At 45.7% G+C, this 16,217-nt stretch overlaps 1 protein-coding gene across 4 annotated transcripts in view; it reads left to right on the top strand.

Annotated features, from left to right (window-relative positions):
* Window positions 1-2,834: 2,834 nt before the first annotated feature.
* Window positions 2,835-16,217, top strand: part of RTN4 (reticulon 4) — a 47,726-nt gene continuing 34,343 nt past the window's right edge. For 3 of the 4 annotated variants that reach the window (XM_075707416.1, XM_075707414.1, XM_075707412.1), the window contains exon 1: window positions 2,835-3,322. In XM_075707416.1, the coding sequence (XP_075563531.1) occupies window positions 2,860-3,322 (463 nt within the window). In that variant the 5' untranslated portion in view covers window positions 2,835-2,859. Of the gene's footprint in view, window positions 3,323-10,153; window positions 10,190-16,217 lie in introns of all 4 variants that reach the window. The other variant, XM_075707413.1, reaches the window with a different exon arrangement.

Below are 16,217 nucleotides of genomic sequence, written 5' to 3'. Positions count from 1 at the left end.
CACATTCTCCAAATTGACCAGCTGGTAGGAAAAGAGAGGAAGTGTTGTTCAGATTTTCTTTGTACGCACTTACACAGTGGCAGCTGGTGTAAGACACTGGGTAGACATAGCAGTCGAGAAGTGAAAAGAAGACCGAAGGTGTCAGTTTATATCTTAAATCGTGAACCAAATTAATTACTGGCTCGGTGAAGCGGAAGTGCTGGTACTGGAGCTACAGCAGAGACCTAGGGCTGTGATCCTCCGTGTCAGGACCCTCCGTTTCTACCAGCTCAAAAATACCATTCAGGGATAACTGACATCCAGGTGAAGGTCAAGGTTGATACCTAAGCTGACCGAGCTGAACGCTGGGTTACGCTCTGTCCTAAGTAGTGTAATATAAATTTCAGTAAGGACGACGGAAGCCACTGGGCCTGTTGTGTCTTTATTTACGTGTATGTAGTCCACTGGCGGTAACAGAGCTGTAACAATAAAACTAGGAATACAATTTAGCCAGAACTTCCATGTTTTATCCTTAACAATACGTGGAATTTAATCCATCCATCCTGCTGCCGCTGTAACATCCCTTCTATCACTGTAAAAAGGGCTGACTTGAAAATCTACATGGATAATTTGTCAACAGAAGATACAAAATCTTAGGGGAAAAGAATGAAGTCTAAGCACCTCGCGGGTGGTTAAGTGCTTATTCACCTGCTGCGAAATTTTTATCTCTGTCGGGATAACAGTGTTGCCTTCACTGTATTTATAAAAATACTTTTCACATTCCTTTTAGTTATCTCTGGTAGCGATCGGGAATATTGATGTCTTTGTACATTCTTGAAAAAACTCTCATCTGGAACTTTCTTGTGCCCAAACTGAGACTGGATCGGGTGCAGGGACAGGCTGCTCAGAGGAGCAAGGGAGAGGGTGACAGTGGAGCTTCTCTAGCTTTAGCTTAAGAAAGCAAGGGCTGGACAAAGCGTATTCTTTTAACCAGGCTAGAAATTAAAATTCAGAGAAAAGAACAATTTAAACTCAAGGGAAAAGTGGGAAAAGGATGTACATTGGCCTTGAGCAAATTAAGACTGGAAATTAGAAGGAGGTCTCTAGTTACTTAAAAGATGAGATATTTTAGAATAGCTTTCCCAATACAAAGAGCAGCAACAACCCACCCCACCCTCAAATATTTGGGTCCAAACAGTTCATGTATGTTTTTCTGAGACCAAGAGAATGCTGCGACCCCTTAGAGCCGCTCCATTCATGTGTTGCCATCTTGTTTTTCAGAAAGTGACTGCATGCTGGAGACCTAATCCCGGTTTCACGCTAGGGACCCTTCCCTCTGCAGTATGAAACGTAGCTGCCCCCTCACCGCTTCTGCGCATTCGGATACGCTAAACAGAGCCCACTGGGGAACTTCTCCTGATGCCAGGGCGTCGGTCATGCTGCTTCATGGGACCGCTCACCTGGATATGCATCTCTGCACACACTGCGTCCTACGTGGCAGGGCGGAGGTAAGAGGAGAGTTGTTTTTCCTCTTCCTTAAGTTCTTGTGTCTCACTCAACCTGCAGTTTGCTTGCTCGGAACGTTTCCACGAACGAATCTCTTTCTATGGGCACATGTGGGAGAACAAATCATCTGTGGGTTAAAAATCTGTAATAATGTTGGAATAGTATTAAATATAGAATGATAAGGCCTTTTGGTCTTATGGTGGTAGCCATGTGGGTGGAAACTGCATCCAAATATACACCATTTTAGTTAAATTCAGCGCCACCCAAAGGGCTTTGGCCAATGTTCTATCTCTGAGGAGAAAGCAAGAGACCACACCAGCGACTAACACAGAGATATAGGCCAGTTTTTGCTTTGTGAACAAGCTGCCATTTTTTTTTCCCTGCACAAGTTGCGTAATTCGAATTGTAAAGAGCTGGTTAGATCTGTTCAGAGGGCTGACTTAAACTAATGCGAGCGGTCACACAAGTTTGTCTCTCCTGAAAACGTCTGCTGGGTTTTTTCCCAGACACAGTAAGGGGTGCTTTTTGCATCCCGTTCCGGTGAAAACGTCCATTCCCCTCGGAGGAGGGCGCGGAGCGGCTCCGCTCCCCCCCCCAGGGGCGATGCTCCCGCCCGCGCCGATCCCGCCTCAGCGCTCGGGCCCGCAGTGCGGAGCCGCCCGGGCCGCCGCGGGGGGAGCAGCCGCCTCACGGCTGCCGGGTGCCTCGCAGCCCGGGCCCCCGCGGAGCCCCATCGTGCCCCGTCCTTTTTTTTTTTTTAAACAGCTAAGGGTTTCTGGCCGCTGTTTTTAAAAAAAAAAAAAAAAAAAAGTAACGCTAGTCCTGGCAGAGGGGAGCGATGGATCACGACGCGCGCTCACAAGATGTCCGTCACGCTGCTGCCTGAGCCCGGCCCGCTGAGGGAGGCGGGGATGGGGGGACCCCCCCGCCCGCCCCGTGAAGGCGGGAGGGGCCCGGGCCACGTCCCCGCAGCCCCGTCCCGCAGGTGGCCCCGTCCCAGCCCGCTCCTGCCCGTCCCGCCCCCGCCCCAGCCCCAGCCCCGCATTCTCCGCGCCGAACTTTACCCGACTTCTCCATCCCCGCTCCGCCATCCCTGGCGCCCCGCCCCCTCGCTGCATATTCACGAGGCGGCCGCACCCAACGCCGCGCCTCATTGGCCCTCCCGCGCCCCCTCCCGCTCCTATTGGCCCGCGCCGCCGTCGCTCAGGGCCGCGGCGGGGCGGGGCGGGCGGCCGCGCCCCGGCGGTGACTCACCAGGGCGTGGAGGCCGGGTCCCGCAGCGGCGGCGGCGGCGCAGCCCTCGCCCTCCCCCCGCAGCCGGCAGCGGCACAGCCCCAGCGCCGCGCACTCATTGTTCCGCCACCTCCAGGCACCATGGACGAGCTGGACCAGTCGCCCCTGGTCTCCTCCTCCTCCTCCTCCGGGCCAGCGCGGCCGCAGCAGCCCCAGTTTAACTACCAGTTCGTGCTCGACGACGAGAAGGAGGAGGAAGAGGAGGAGGAGGAAGAGGAGGACGAGGACGAAGACTTCGACGAGCAGCTGGAGGTGATGGAGAGGAAGCCCGTCGCGGCTCCCGCCCCCGCCGCAGCCCTGCAGGAGCGGCCGCCGCAGCTGCTGGACCTCGGCGGCCCCGCCGAGCCGCCTCGCCCCGCCGCTCCGGAGCCGCCGCAGCCCGAGCGGAGCCCCCCGGGAGCCGTCTCCTCCTCCTCCTCCGCCGCCACCACACCGTCCCCCGCGCAGGAGCAGCCCTCGGCCCCCGCCCGGCCCGCTCAGCCGCCGCCGCCCGAGCCCGCCGCCGCCGCCCCCCGGAGAAGACGGTCCTCCTCCGTCTCGGCTGGTGAGTGCCTCCGCCCCGGGGCCGGGGGGGCGGCGGGGGGCGGCGGTGCTCGCTGCCGGGCGCCTCCGCCCGAACGGCTCCGGTTCTCGCTTCCCGCTGCCCCGCCGGGAGGTTCCCTTTGTCTGCCGGCCCTCGGCCGCCTCCTGCGGCGCCGCTCCCCCGCCGCACGGCGGAAGGGGCTCCCCCTCCCCCTTTTTTTTTTTGTTGGTGTTTTTTTTTTTTTTTTAATGTTTTCTCTTTCCCTCCTCCCCTCTCTGTGATGCTAATGGCGGGCGGGGGGAAGCGCCGCCCCGGCCGCCGCCTCGCACATGGGGCGCCCGGGGGCGAGGCCGCCGCCGCCTGGCAACGATCGCGTCGCGGGGGGGGGGGGGGGGGGGCAGAGCCGGAGGAGGCGGCCGCGGCCGCCCGGTTCTTCCCCCGGCGCAAAACCCGCTTGGGGCGCAGCTGCTGCCGCCTCTGCCGCCTTCCCGTCCCCTCGCCGGGCTCCCCCGGGCCGGGCTCCCCCGGGCATGGCGGCCCCGGGCCGGGGCGTGAGGGGCGGCGGGCAGCCCTGCGGCGGGCGGCCGTGGGAGCGCGGGGGAGGAGGGAAACGCAGCTGCTTTTCATCTTTAACTCATTTCAAACAAATCGCCTGGCTGGGAGGGGCGGGGGAGAGGAGCGAGGGAGCCGCGCTACCTCCTCGCCGAGAGCCGCCTGAGGGAGGCGGGGAGCCGGGGGCGAGGTGAGGCGATGGGCGTCTCTGCGGGCCGCTGTGGGAAACGCCGCTCCCCGCCCTCAGACGACGGCTCCTAAAACGCGGCGAGGGAGCGGGAAGCGGCCAAGGAGGTCTGGAAGCACAGGCGGCGTGCGGGCTGCTCTGGGTGTGGCGGTACCGGGAGGAAAAATGTCAACCTGGCGCCCTGCCTTACGCCTCCTGGATGGCCGCAGCCAGGCGTAGCCGTGCTGCGGGGCTCGTCTGAGGGGATCGCCCCGTAACGTCGGGGTACCCCGGCTCCACACCGCTGCAGCACAGGGTGTGCCGCCGCCTGAACCGTCGCCAGCGCTGCCCCAGTGCCAAAACCCTTCCTGCAAGGTCCGGGAGCTGACCCGGCGCGGCTGATGGGTTGCATGCGGTTTGCGATGGTGCCTTGGCTCTGCTTTGGCTTAGTCCAAGGTACCGGCGCTGACTTCAGGCCGTTAAAACAGCGCAAACGAACAAACCAAAGTGCCGCCTTGCCATGACGGTGCAATTCTTACCTTCGCTGCTCTTGTCGTGTCGGCACGTTGTACACGTTTCAAAGGTGCAGGGTTTCAGTAGCAATTTGATGTCGTGGTACGAATGACCACAGTACTCAAGATCTTTTGAATCAAAAAAAGCATTTGGAACAATAACAAAAAGGCCAGTTGTTAAACCCAAATTTAATTTGGGGGGGGAGTTTCACAATGCATTTTACTTGCATATGTGACAGGACTGTATGGTTAGTTGTGCTGTTGTCTTTTATGAAGCCCACTTTTTTTTTGTTCTTCTGGTAGCTCTCTGTAGCAATGCGCTGAGGAGATTTTTTTTATTTCCACCATTTGGAGGACAGATGATGACACAAGCTTGCAACAGATTTAAGAGGAGGGATCCTATATGATGGGTGAACAGAAATTTTTCTAGGCAAGTTGTCTGAGTGGAGCCGTGGAAGGTTTCAGCAGAACAGAATGGAAAGAATAGGATCAAATGTTGCTGTTGCTTTGAAAAGTAGGGCTAAAAACGTGATTTCCAGAGCTGATTTGGTTTTCTACTCCCTGACCCCTGAAGGATAAGGCAGGGAGCACAGTAACTCCTGAAATAGATCTTCTCTATTAAAGTAGAGGAGACCTAACTGTGTGAGAATTGAGTAGTGTAGCTGAGATGTGGTGTCAAAGAGTTACTTTATAAGATGTAATTGGAGGGGATGGAATTTATCAGCGATGATTAGTTTAGAGCACTGAAGTGAGGACTGGTGCCTCTGGGAGGCCTGTTTTCCAAAGACAAGGTGTTGTAACCCATAATGCTCATCTAATGGCGGGTTGGAATATTGCAGGTTACGTTTGAAGAACTTGAAACTACTAAATGAGAACAAATTGTTTTGATAAAAGCATTGTTTAGTTATGTCATGAATCCTTCGGTCCTCTCGGATGCAGGGGTGCTTTAGTTTTGAGCAGGTCAAGCATCCATTTAAACATCAAATATTTTTTAGTTTCGCACCTAGCGGTTGGTGTTAAAACTGTCTCAATCAAAATAGCTAACTTGGGTTGAAATGAGTTCACTTTCAGTCTTGCTGCGAGATTGGCAACGTCAGATTGATGTCTTGTGGCGGGGTGACCTGGCATGGACAGCCACCCGGCTGCGGTGGTTCCCCCTCTTCTGGAGGGTTACGGGTTCATGTACTTTCAGCTCTCTGGAACGAGTTTAAGTTTGCAATCTAGAAATTTTGAAAATATTCTCTTCATATGTAAAAGCTACGGCTTTGATTTAGTGAGGATTTGAGGCACATAACTTTGAAGCTCTATTTCCAAGCGAAGGAGAAGGGAGCGTTGCCTGTAGCAAGTATGCGAAGAATAGTAGGGATTCTTTTATCTGCAACAATAGGCCGCGGTGCTGCTTTTTGTCAGTGTAACAATAGAGAAAATATATGGACTACTTGATGGCCCATTAAAGTGTATTATTTATATATTGGGAGGCATTTTAAAAAGTAAATCTTTGTAATTACTGTTAGTTACATACTTAGGAGTATTCGGTATCATTGTTATAAGAAACTGTGACATAATTATATGTCGTGCAAGTCTCTGGCTGTGTATCAGCAGCCTACCTTCTTAAGAGCTAATATAAATATTTGGTGGAGAGGAAAACAAGCAAGAGGACTGCAGTAAAACTTATGCTCTCCTGGGTGCTTTCTTTTTTTGCTACTCGCTGTTACGTAGGTAGCAAAAATTACAATTCTTCTTGAGATATTACTACTTAAATCTTTTGATTACCTAAATTTTCATACAGTGCAAAGAAGAGTAAATTTGAGGTAGTCATACATGGTAAAAATAATGCAACTTTTTTTTTTTCTGCTAGCTGCCCAAAGTAAGATTAACCAGTAAACTACGATGAGAAGATATCCCTTTATATCTTTAAAGCCCCAGATCCTAGCAGCACGTACTGCTGCTTGTAATGGCAGGTTATACATCACTTTCTTGGAAAAGCCTATTGTGATTTGAAGCTAAAGCATGCACTTAGAAGAAACCTCTATAGTAAACCCACCAGACTGGCCACAGACCAGCATCCGAAGTGAATGAAGATGTCTCCTCGCGTGTCAGTTGCCTGCAGCTCAGCCACGGTTCGATACACATGCAAATGTGGTGAAGGGCCAGTTCATGAATTAGTCTTGTTTTTCTATTTAGTTTTATAGGACTTTTTCACTTCATCGATGTTGAGGAGAGGTTTCGTGAACGGTTTGCTTACGGGCCAGGCAGCGTCAAGCAGAGGTCAACGGGGATGCCCTGCGCTGTACCAGAGGCACACAAGCTGGTCTCTGTTAGAGCTCACCCTCACCCAGCTCACCCCAGCTGCAGTAGGTGGTGATTAAATGGAGTGGTCTATGCCTGCTTCTGCTCGCTCTATCGACTGCCTTTCGTCCTGTGGTGGGGATGTGCAGCTCCTGAAATTTGCATTTTATACAAACTCTAAGGCAGCATATATGCTCCTCAGATTTCTTTTGTTTTTTTTTTTTTTTTTCCTGTGTTGCTGAGTTTTCTGGTGTGCTGCTATGTATGCACAGACTCATACAGAGGAGTTGTGTGGATTTTAAGGACGGAATGCAGTATGACTTGGAAAAAATACAGCTGTCCTTGAATGCTACCACTGGTGACTTTTCACTTGCGCTCTTCATTTATTAAAATGCGTTCCTGCTGATCTTCAGTGTTTCTTTGAGGTGCAAGACCCTTTCTCCTCCCACATGTAGTCAGTAAAGCTGTAAAGGAGGTGGTTGTAACCTTGGTATATCAAAGGTAGAATGTGATTCTCCCCCCCCCCCCCATTACACAGTTTCCATTATAGTGACATATAGGGAGTAACCAGCAGTTTGACTGGTATAGTGAAGCTATTATCTGCATTTTTTTATTTGGTGTTCCCATCTAGGTGAGTTCCACAAGGGATCCTTTTTATTTATTGTGTTTTATTTATTGTCATGTGCAATGTCTAGCACAGTGGGGCCTGCTTCTCTAATTCAGCTGGTGTAAGATTTTCTACAGCCAAACAGCTATTTCTTCTGTTAACCAGAAGTGTGTGCAAGGATAGTCCTGCCAAGTTTGATAGTGTATTTGCTTCGTGTCTGTGTCCTTTGACTTGCTTTCCAGGATAAAACCATATGGCTTCCACCTATATACCATATAATGATCTAGCCCTCAGGGAAGTTTTGAATTGCATTGGGAGTTTTCCCCTTGGAGATGAAATTCTCCAAACCACAAGTTAGGAGAGAGCGAAGAACTACTGGTTGCTTGTCCATTTTTCCCTTCCTCCGTATCTGTACTTACAGAAGTTTGCAGCGTGGCTACGAAGTGAGGGCTGTCTTGTCCATCCTGCTGCATCACCACTGGTGAGCACTGAACCTCCTTCTTATCTGGTAGATAACCACTACCAAGGGCGCTTGTTTAAAGAGTTGAGGACAACATTTAAGCCTCCCGGTCAGTTTTTCTCCTCCTGACTGGTGCAAAGTTGCTAGGAAAGCATCAAGTCCTTCTGCAACAGCTGGTCTACGGATGGGTTAGAAATGAGTGGTCCTTGGAATAGAAAGGCCCGAGGTCAAGAGACTCAAACTTTGCAGCTCAGGAGGAGAGAAACAAGCTGTGGTTGTTGGTAGTTGGCATGAGGTTAGTGGCTTTGCCTGTTTCAGTGTCCGTTTTGCCACACCTGCCTGCTTGGTGGCTCTCATCAGATTAGTCTGGCCTTCGTGTGCTGGGAAGGTATCGGAGTCACAACGGGCTGCTGGCACACAACTTGAGGCACGTCTTGGTGTGCTTGAGTTCTTTCTTTGTTTTCTGTTAGTATTTTGAATGAAATAAACCTTTGGGGGGGGGGGACGGACGGACTGGTGTGTTACTATAGTAACTATGAAACTCGGATAGAAAAATTAGCGATGCATAGTTCAATCTGAAAATGTCCCTCGGGTTCTAGCTATTTTGTAAGCAAGGAAATGGTTCTTGGTCTTGTGCTGCCTAGAAAATGTAAAGCAACGTGTAGCTTCCAGATAAATTGTCCTGAGATACTCAGAAACGCTTAAGCATGAAGTAGGAGGGAAACTGTATAACTGTCAAGCTGCATTAGAAACAAAAGAAAAAAAAGCTATTATTACCAAGTGACAAAATAGTGAACTGTGAGACCTGTTCTAAGTAGGACAGTCCAGTATGTTTTCATGTGGGTTTTTATTTCTCATTTTGTGATCTAAAATACAAATTATGCCTGTTCTGCTTTGAAAATGCTGCATATAGTGTTTTCTACTTTTTAAGACTGTTTTTGGGGCAGCACAGTACTGCTAGCACTGAAATCACTGGACTACGGCCGTATGACATATGTTTAGTGGATAGCTTTTTTTAATTGGTATTTCCATCAATAAGAACTATTACAATAGCAATAAAATAATGGGCTTATTAATATTCACAAGGTCTGAGAAAATCAAATTATCTCAGTAGAATGTTTTTATCTTTCAAGTGGAAATAATCAATCTGCTGCTAACTGTAGCTGTCAAAATACGAAGATTTTAAGTTAGAGATGTTTTTGAATTGCTGCTCTTCCCCATGGTTTTTAATGGGTTTGTCTCCATTTATTGCTTTCTGATGTACAAAGACAGAATACTTTTTTTTTTTTTTTTTCCGCCTTCTGTAGAAATGTTAGGAATACCAGTTGGACCCTCCCTGGTTTTGCTGGAAGGCTTGCTTTGTGTCTTGGGAATGTACCGTGAACTCGCAGCTTTTTAATGAACGGAGCAATCATGTCATCAACTTCATCAGCTAGGAAGAATATGTTAATTAAGATGTCTTTTAAATAAGACACAAGACTGAGATAAATATAAACTCTTCTGTTGCCAATTAAAAATGTTCTCAGACTATTAGATGCTGTTGGTCTAATGTCAAAATCCTACCGCTTACCCAGTCGTTACTGGCTTGTGACAGTTTTTCTTGAACCCTGCTATTCCCTCTTTCTGACAGAAGATAAAATTCCTTAACGCCTGTCCATCTCTGTCCTTTGTGTGTGATGAGAAAATGAATGCCAAGTAAAACAGATGCAAGAGCGTGTGCGAGGCCTTCAAAAGCAGGTTGCAGCTGCAGAACTGAAAGGAAAAGGAAGCAGCGGGATCTGGAGGAAGTAGGAAGATGTATGTGGCAGTGGTGGAAGAAAGGTTGCTCCTTTCTTGGTCATCGCCCTGGTCTTCAAGTATTCATGCCTTCAGCTTGAGAAATGCTCTTCAAAGGGCAAGGGGATGAATTTCCAGGGTATTAAAGTCAAGTTTTCTTTAAAAGATCGCATTGTTTGATAAGAAAATCAGTTTTCCCATGTGAGCGGTGTCTAGGTGACAAAAAACTGAAGGGGATAGCTAAAACCTGTATTGGCCAAAATCTGTTGCAACCCAGGAACTGCAGTGCTTCCTGTATCTGATCCTCTTGGTTGAAGAGGAAGACATGAGGCCAGCGTGTGTGATGTTCACACCACTTGACTGATCTCGTGAAAAGATACTCTTACACAAATGCTGATGGCTGTAATGAATCCTCTAATGAATGTCCATGTTCTTTTTCCCTCCTTTGAGATGAAGATATCTTATGCATTAATTTGTTTTTATTTTACAGACTATAAGCTCTTATGTCAGAGGCTTGTCACTCAAGGTAATGTGTTGGGAATAGATGCTAAAAGAAATCAGTAGCATCTCTTCTCCATTCTTCAAAGATTAATTTAGCTAATAAATAAATTCTTCCCCAATGATAAAGTTGCTAATCTAAATACTGCTTAATTTGTTTAATTGTGGGGAAAGCAGAGAAAAATTCCATCTGTACAAATCGGTGAAAGGGAATCTTATGATTGGTATAATCTCCAAAATTAAATTGGATAATGTCTGCATAATGATAGGATTTGCATGGCTCTTTAGACCTCCTGCCTTTGAATAAGTTCTGGTGTAATTATTATATTTTTCTGCTTTGTGGCACTGCCAGAACCCAAATTTCTGTTTGTTACTTCAGCATACGGTTAAAGAGTCTCGGTCTTAAGGAAGTGTTATTTAGTTTTTAGAGGAATTATCGAGTATTTTTTTGGTTACAAATACTGCCAATGACTGAAAACTTATCTTCATAGCCATGCGTAGCTGGCCATGCGTTTGCAATTGGCTAGATTGTTTCTTTCTGCTTCTTTCTTTTTAATTTTATATATTAAAGTAATTTAAATTGGTGAATATAAATACTGGATCTGTGAATGTTCATATCTGAAATCATTCTAGATTCATTGTAAGCTTTGCTATTAAATAGATTTGTGATTTCTATGTTAGAGTTGTGGTTGTGCAGTGGGTATTTCAAGCCATCAGAGATGGGCTGTGAACAGTTGAAGTTTATTATCGTAGCCACCTGACTTCAATAAAGGGAGGTTAAAATAAAGTTAGCACCACCTGATGCTAACTCTGTAAGAAGGCAGAATTTACATGATTAGGTCAGTTGATACATGTGGGGGAGAAGGCACAGCCCTTCAGGGCACAGTTAATCTAGGTGGCATTTTTTGTTGTGTGTCACTCTATCCATCCATGAGCTTACTTTATGCTCAGAAGCCAAATAGTTCATCTTTGTTCTTCAGAGGATTTAACTTTAGTTATGGTGAGCCACTGTGGATTGCTGGTCTGTGACAGGTATGTGTGTCCTGTTTCTGACAATTCCTTGTTCTGTTGTTATACTTGGTATATGAATAATGAAAAGTCTCTTTGGAGCTGAAATGTGTGACTGTTTTGTTTTGTTTTCTTTTCTTGTTTACTTCTAATAACAAAATATGCCAGGTAAAATTCTGTCCCTGCTCTGAAGACATACAGTGACACTCATATCGCTGAAGGACTTTTAATAGGAAGGGGCATTATAGAACCACCCTCTCAAATGCTGCTTGGATCCTGCCCATAGTGTTACTGATCAAAATGGTTGGTTGCAAGAGTGAGGTGAGGCTGGCAGTTACGTGTCTGAAGTATTTAATGGCCTTTTAAAAACACCCATGTAGCGGGTGCTTATTTTGGCAATATGGGAATTGTAATGGAAAGAATTGTGATAGAGCCGGAGCTAACATATCTTCCTTGTCCATCTGTTCCCGCTTTGGTTGGCGGGTGGGTGTTGCAGGGGAGTGGTACTGTCTCTCTTGCTTTTCACTCTATAGCTGATCAAAATAAGGTGAAATGGCATATACCTTACCTCTGTCACTGTACGCTTTACGTTATCTGCATTGCTCAGCAACTTGTCTCAAACGTAATTTTTCCAAAAAAGGAAAAGTTGCTGCAAGTTGGACCATGTAAATATGATATTGGGGAAAAAAAACCCAACCTTGTTTAAAACCAGTCTGGTTGTAGATTTCTGCTTAGACAATAAGAAAAAACTTGCTTCTTGCTGGAGACTTGTGTCTTCATAAACAGAATATTTAAAGCAGCAAGCATTGTTCAAAATGCTTGTTTTGAACTTGTTTTCTTTATCTATTTCGCATACCATGAAATGAGAAATCTCCTCTGCGGTATAGTGCAACTTGCTCTGCACGTGATGCATGATACCCCTTTGCAGTAATTTCCATGAAGACCTGAGGTGACCTACACCTGCCCTTGTTAATAAGCAAAACTCTTGGACCCTTTTGTGATCCTAGCTTTGATACCCTCAAGATGCTAAAAACGGAGCTTCTGTTTTCACGTAAATCTTCAGCCATCTCCATCTTCTGTAGCAGTTTGTATACTTTTCTCAAAGATTTCCAAGTAGTTTCCAGTCTGAGTTTCCTAAACTGGAAACTTCTCTTTATAAACTCACACGTACAACATGTATAACTAAAGAGCCCAAGGAAAAAAACCGATTACTTGCTGTGGCTCTGTGGCCTGATCTAATGATGTGAAAAGATGCTGTTAATAGTTAATGTTCTTTATCTTGAATGGCTTAAATATTTGCTGAAATACCACATTTAGAACAATTGCATCATAACAGGAGATGATTTAAATGGAGTTTGTGTAGGCAGCTGCTTTTCTCGGGAAATTCTTGTGAAGTTGTGTGCCCTTGTTTACTCTGCAGTAGGACATTAGGCATCCAAGAACTTGACTCTCCTTGAAATCGTTTAAATTAACTTTTAAATGGCCAGGTATGTCATCTTTGACACTTTATGCCAAGAGGTAGCAATTTACTCATACTAATTTGACATCAACACACACAGGAGAAAAAAACCCATGGCAGTTCCTCCCTGTGGTTATGAAATGTGAGGGTATTGCATTGCTCTGCAAAAAGCCTTGAGGTTTTTGTAGTTATCAAATCCATAAGAGTCAAACTTCATGGTTAGTACTGCATCCGTGTGTTTTGCTTAGATAATGGTTTGAGATCAGAACTGCTGCTTGGGGCAGTCTTCGCTGTGGACAAATTAACAACTCGGTGCATTGAAGAAGCAGACGATTTCTCTTTCATATCGACCCTAGAGGGATTGCTGCAAGTGTAAATTTTACACTACGTATGAGTCATGTCACAGATGCCATTCCTTTGAGTATTAATTTTGCCCTGTTTTCTTTTATTGTTAAATATTTGTATTAACAAGAGAGGCCCTTCAAAATCACTGTCCCATTGTGGTAGGTCTGTGAGATAAGAGCCGCCCCTGTCTTACTAACTTAGGCATTTTGCTCATTTTCTAAACACGCAACGGTGAAGTGGATTCTTAAAAACTTGATTCCTGCCAACTGTTTTTTTTTTTTTTTTTAAGAATAGCGTACATTCTCCAGCAAACTAATCCAGGAAATGTGTTTTATTTTCTGAAGACTGAAACTGCCATCTAGCAGCCTAATACAGTCTCCTACCAAAGCTAAACTGTGCATCAGGATGAAGTTTACTTAGTGTTTATATGTAGAAAATAAAATATGTAGGGTTTGTTTTTTTCCAATGCTGAGCTCATACATAAAAATAAGGAGAGTATCAGAACAATAAACCTGCCTTACCATAGACCTGCTGCTGATGCTTGGAAGGAGTCACATGTGAGAGCAGATGGAAGGGGACGTCGGTTACCAAAAATCCAGCGATGAGGGATAGAACATGTTCTTTCTGAGTTCTTATTTTCTTGTGACTAAAGTCCTCCGCTTTCTGTTGGCGAGTATGTTTTCGTGGGGGGGTGGAGGGGAGGGCAGTTTTTTCATAAATTGCTTTTCTTGGAATTGTCAGGTTACTACTTTTTCATTTTAAACATTCTTTTCTGTCTGGAAATCTTTGCAGCTAACTTTGCTTTCTCTTTCTTAGTCGTCTGGGAAATCTCTCTCCATTTATTTATCTGCTTTTTATCCAGAACTTTGATATTAAATTTCCAGTTTCATGCTGGTAATACCAGTGTCTTGTAATGACACCGGTTAGTGGGCAATCAGCAAAAATTAAAATTAGAGTTTAAAATGACACCTCTTTGTCATGCCGGTGTCAAGGTTTTTATTTTTAAACAAAACTGAAATCTGTCTCTTGGTGGTGATGCTTATGTTTTAGCTGAAACCGTAATACAAAGTTGTAAAGTATGAGAGTTCATGCTAATGAAAGGAGAAACTACAGGGTTGTTTGTGGGTGGCTTTTTTTTTTTCTTTTTTTAGGAAATATTTAATTTGCAAAAAGCCAAGGTAAAATTTGCAGAATGTTTTTTCGTTAAAAATAGGAATGCAATCAGAATGAGTCACTCCATGCATCATTTGGTTCTGTTGTTCCTTAAATGCTTTTCCTTTCACATTAGGGTGACATGTTCATATATGTGGATTTTAAAAAAACCCAAGAGGCCAGAGGAGCGTGTGCTAGTGAGCAAAACTGTTAACTTTTTCTCTCATTGGGCAAACAGTAGTCATGCAGTCAGTGGTTAGGTGGTGTGTTGGGTGTATATGTTTGAATAAGGTATTAGCATTTTACTGAATGCTGTAAGATCACCTGGGCAATGCTGAGTCTGTCTAGAAAGTTCTCTTTAAAAACCATGGATTGGACTACTGCAGAAACTAATAGAAAGTAATACCTATTCACAAAGAGGAGGTCTGTCTTTCTCTTTACTGTAATGCTGAAGGTAGGTTACTAACCTGCACCATTACAGACTTTTGGCAGCTAAAATTTGGAGTAAAGACCGTTTTCTCCTGGAGATTTAGTGTTCATTTCGAGGTCTCATTCTTCTGTGTTTCATGAAACAAAATATGTCTTCTGATGGAAACAGTAATTGAGCAGTTCATCTTACCGAATTATTTTTTTTGTTATGATTTGTAAAAACTGAAGACTTCTTTACTTAGATCTTTTTTATATTTTTGGGTGAAGCTTTGCTGTAGCAAAGGCCCACTTTGTAGCTCAAGAAAAGAGTTTTGAATATGCACCTTTATCAAGCTCTAAGCAAGACTATTTTAAGTATACTCTGAAATTTTTTTACTTGATTCTAGTAGTAGCGTACCTCTTCTTTGTTTGTGTCGATCACCTAATTTATGCCATTGATACACAAACAGGAAAAGCCAACTTAGTGATCTGTTCTTCTCACACTTCTTTTACAAATGAAGTTACTCCACTAAACATAGTACTTTATTACAAAACTTACTGTATTTGTTGTCAGCTGTTACCAGTGTTACCACTTGAGCAGTGGGTGGGAAGAGGCAGCTGGTTCACTAGGGAGTTCTGCAAGTGTTGGCTGAAGTGGCTTGCACACTCATCGTGGTATGCCTTTGAGCCCGGACAGTCTTGTCGTATGCCAGGCTACGGTCTGATAGACGCTGCAGATTTATTTTTCTATTGTCTACCAAAGCACCCACAGAGTTCTGCTTCTGAAAGGTTCCTACCTCCAACGTTGGGGGTAAGGATTCTTCGGTGCAAATGTCATGGCTGGAAAAAACACTGTTCTTTTCACCATGTCATTTGAATGACAATCTGAAGAGAGTGGTTGGTTCTGTTAGCAATTGTGCTGATGTGGGAGTTGTAGAGGCCCTACTCTGTTCTCCCTGTTTGCCTGGAGGTGTTATACAGGGCCCCACAGCAGGAAAAAGTCCTTGTATCTTCTTCCTTTCAGCAGGAAAAAATGCCATTCTGATGTGGGTGGAGGGAAAGTGGGTGGTTCTCCTTGGCTGGTTAGGAAATACTGCTTTTATGTAATGGCTTTTCATGCTCCAGCTATGTGTGGAAAATAAAGTTTGGGTGTGGGCATAATATCCTTCCATTAAGAGAACCTGGGGATTCAGTGACTGGCATAGCTATTGTATGCTTCTGTGTTGAGTACATGGAAGCCAAACCTGAGAAGCAGTTTCTGCATTATACCATCTTAATGGAGCACTGAAAAATCAGTGCCTGTGCTTCTAAAAACAGTGTTCCTCACCAGAAACTGAAACCTCTCTTTGGGGTTCGGAAGTGTTCAAAAGATTTTAAGTCTAGAATTTCTGGTAGAGATTGCAGTTGGTCTTTGGACCCCGAGCGTGCTGTACCTTCAGGGACTTGTTACGCATTTTCCTCTTCACCTCCTTGCCCCGGTGGACTCTTTGTTTGCCCTTCTTTTACTTCTACATTTTCAGCACCTCCACTCCATTGGCTTGTTCTTGGTTTCCCTGTGAGCTCCTTTTCTATTGGGCTGTCAGGGGTCTCTGTCTCCAGGCTGCACGATCTGGTCTCATCAGGTCCATCCTGCTTTCTCTCCCCTCTCCTTCACTCCAAAGCATAGACCCCTTCCGGCAAATAA

This window comes from Pelecanus crispus, chromosome 3, assembly GCF_030463565.1.
Source record: "Pelecanus crispus isolate bPelCri1 chromosome 3, bPelCri1.pri, whole genome shotgun sequence".
NCBI classification, from domain to species: Eukaryota; Metazoa; Chordata; class Aves; order Pelecaniformes; family Pelecanidae; genus Pelecanus; species Pelecanus crispus.
Note: the sequence above shows the minus strand (reverse complement) of the source record. Positions and strands in the feature narration are given on the sequence as shown.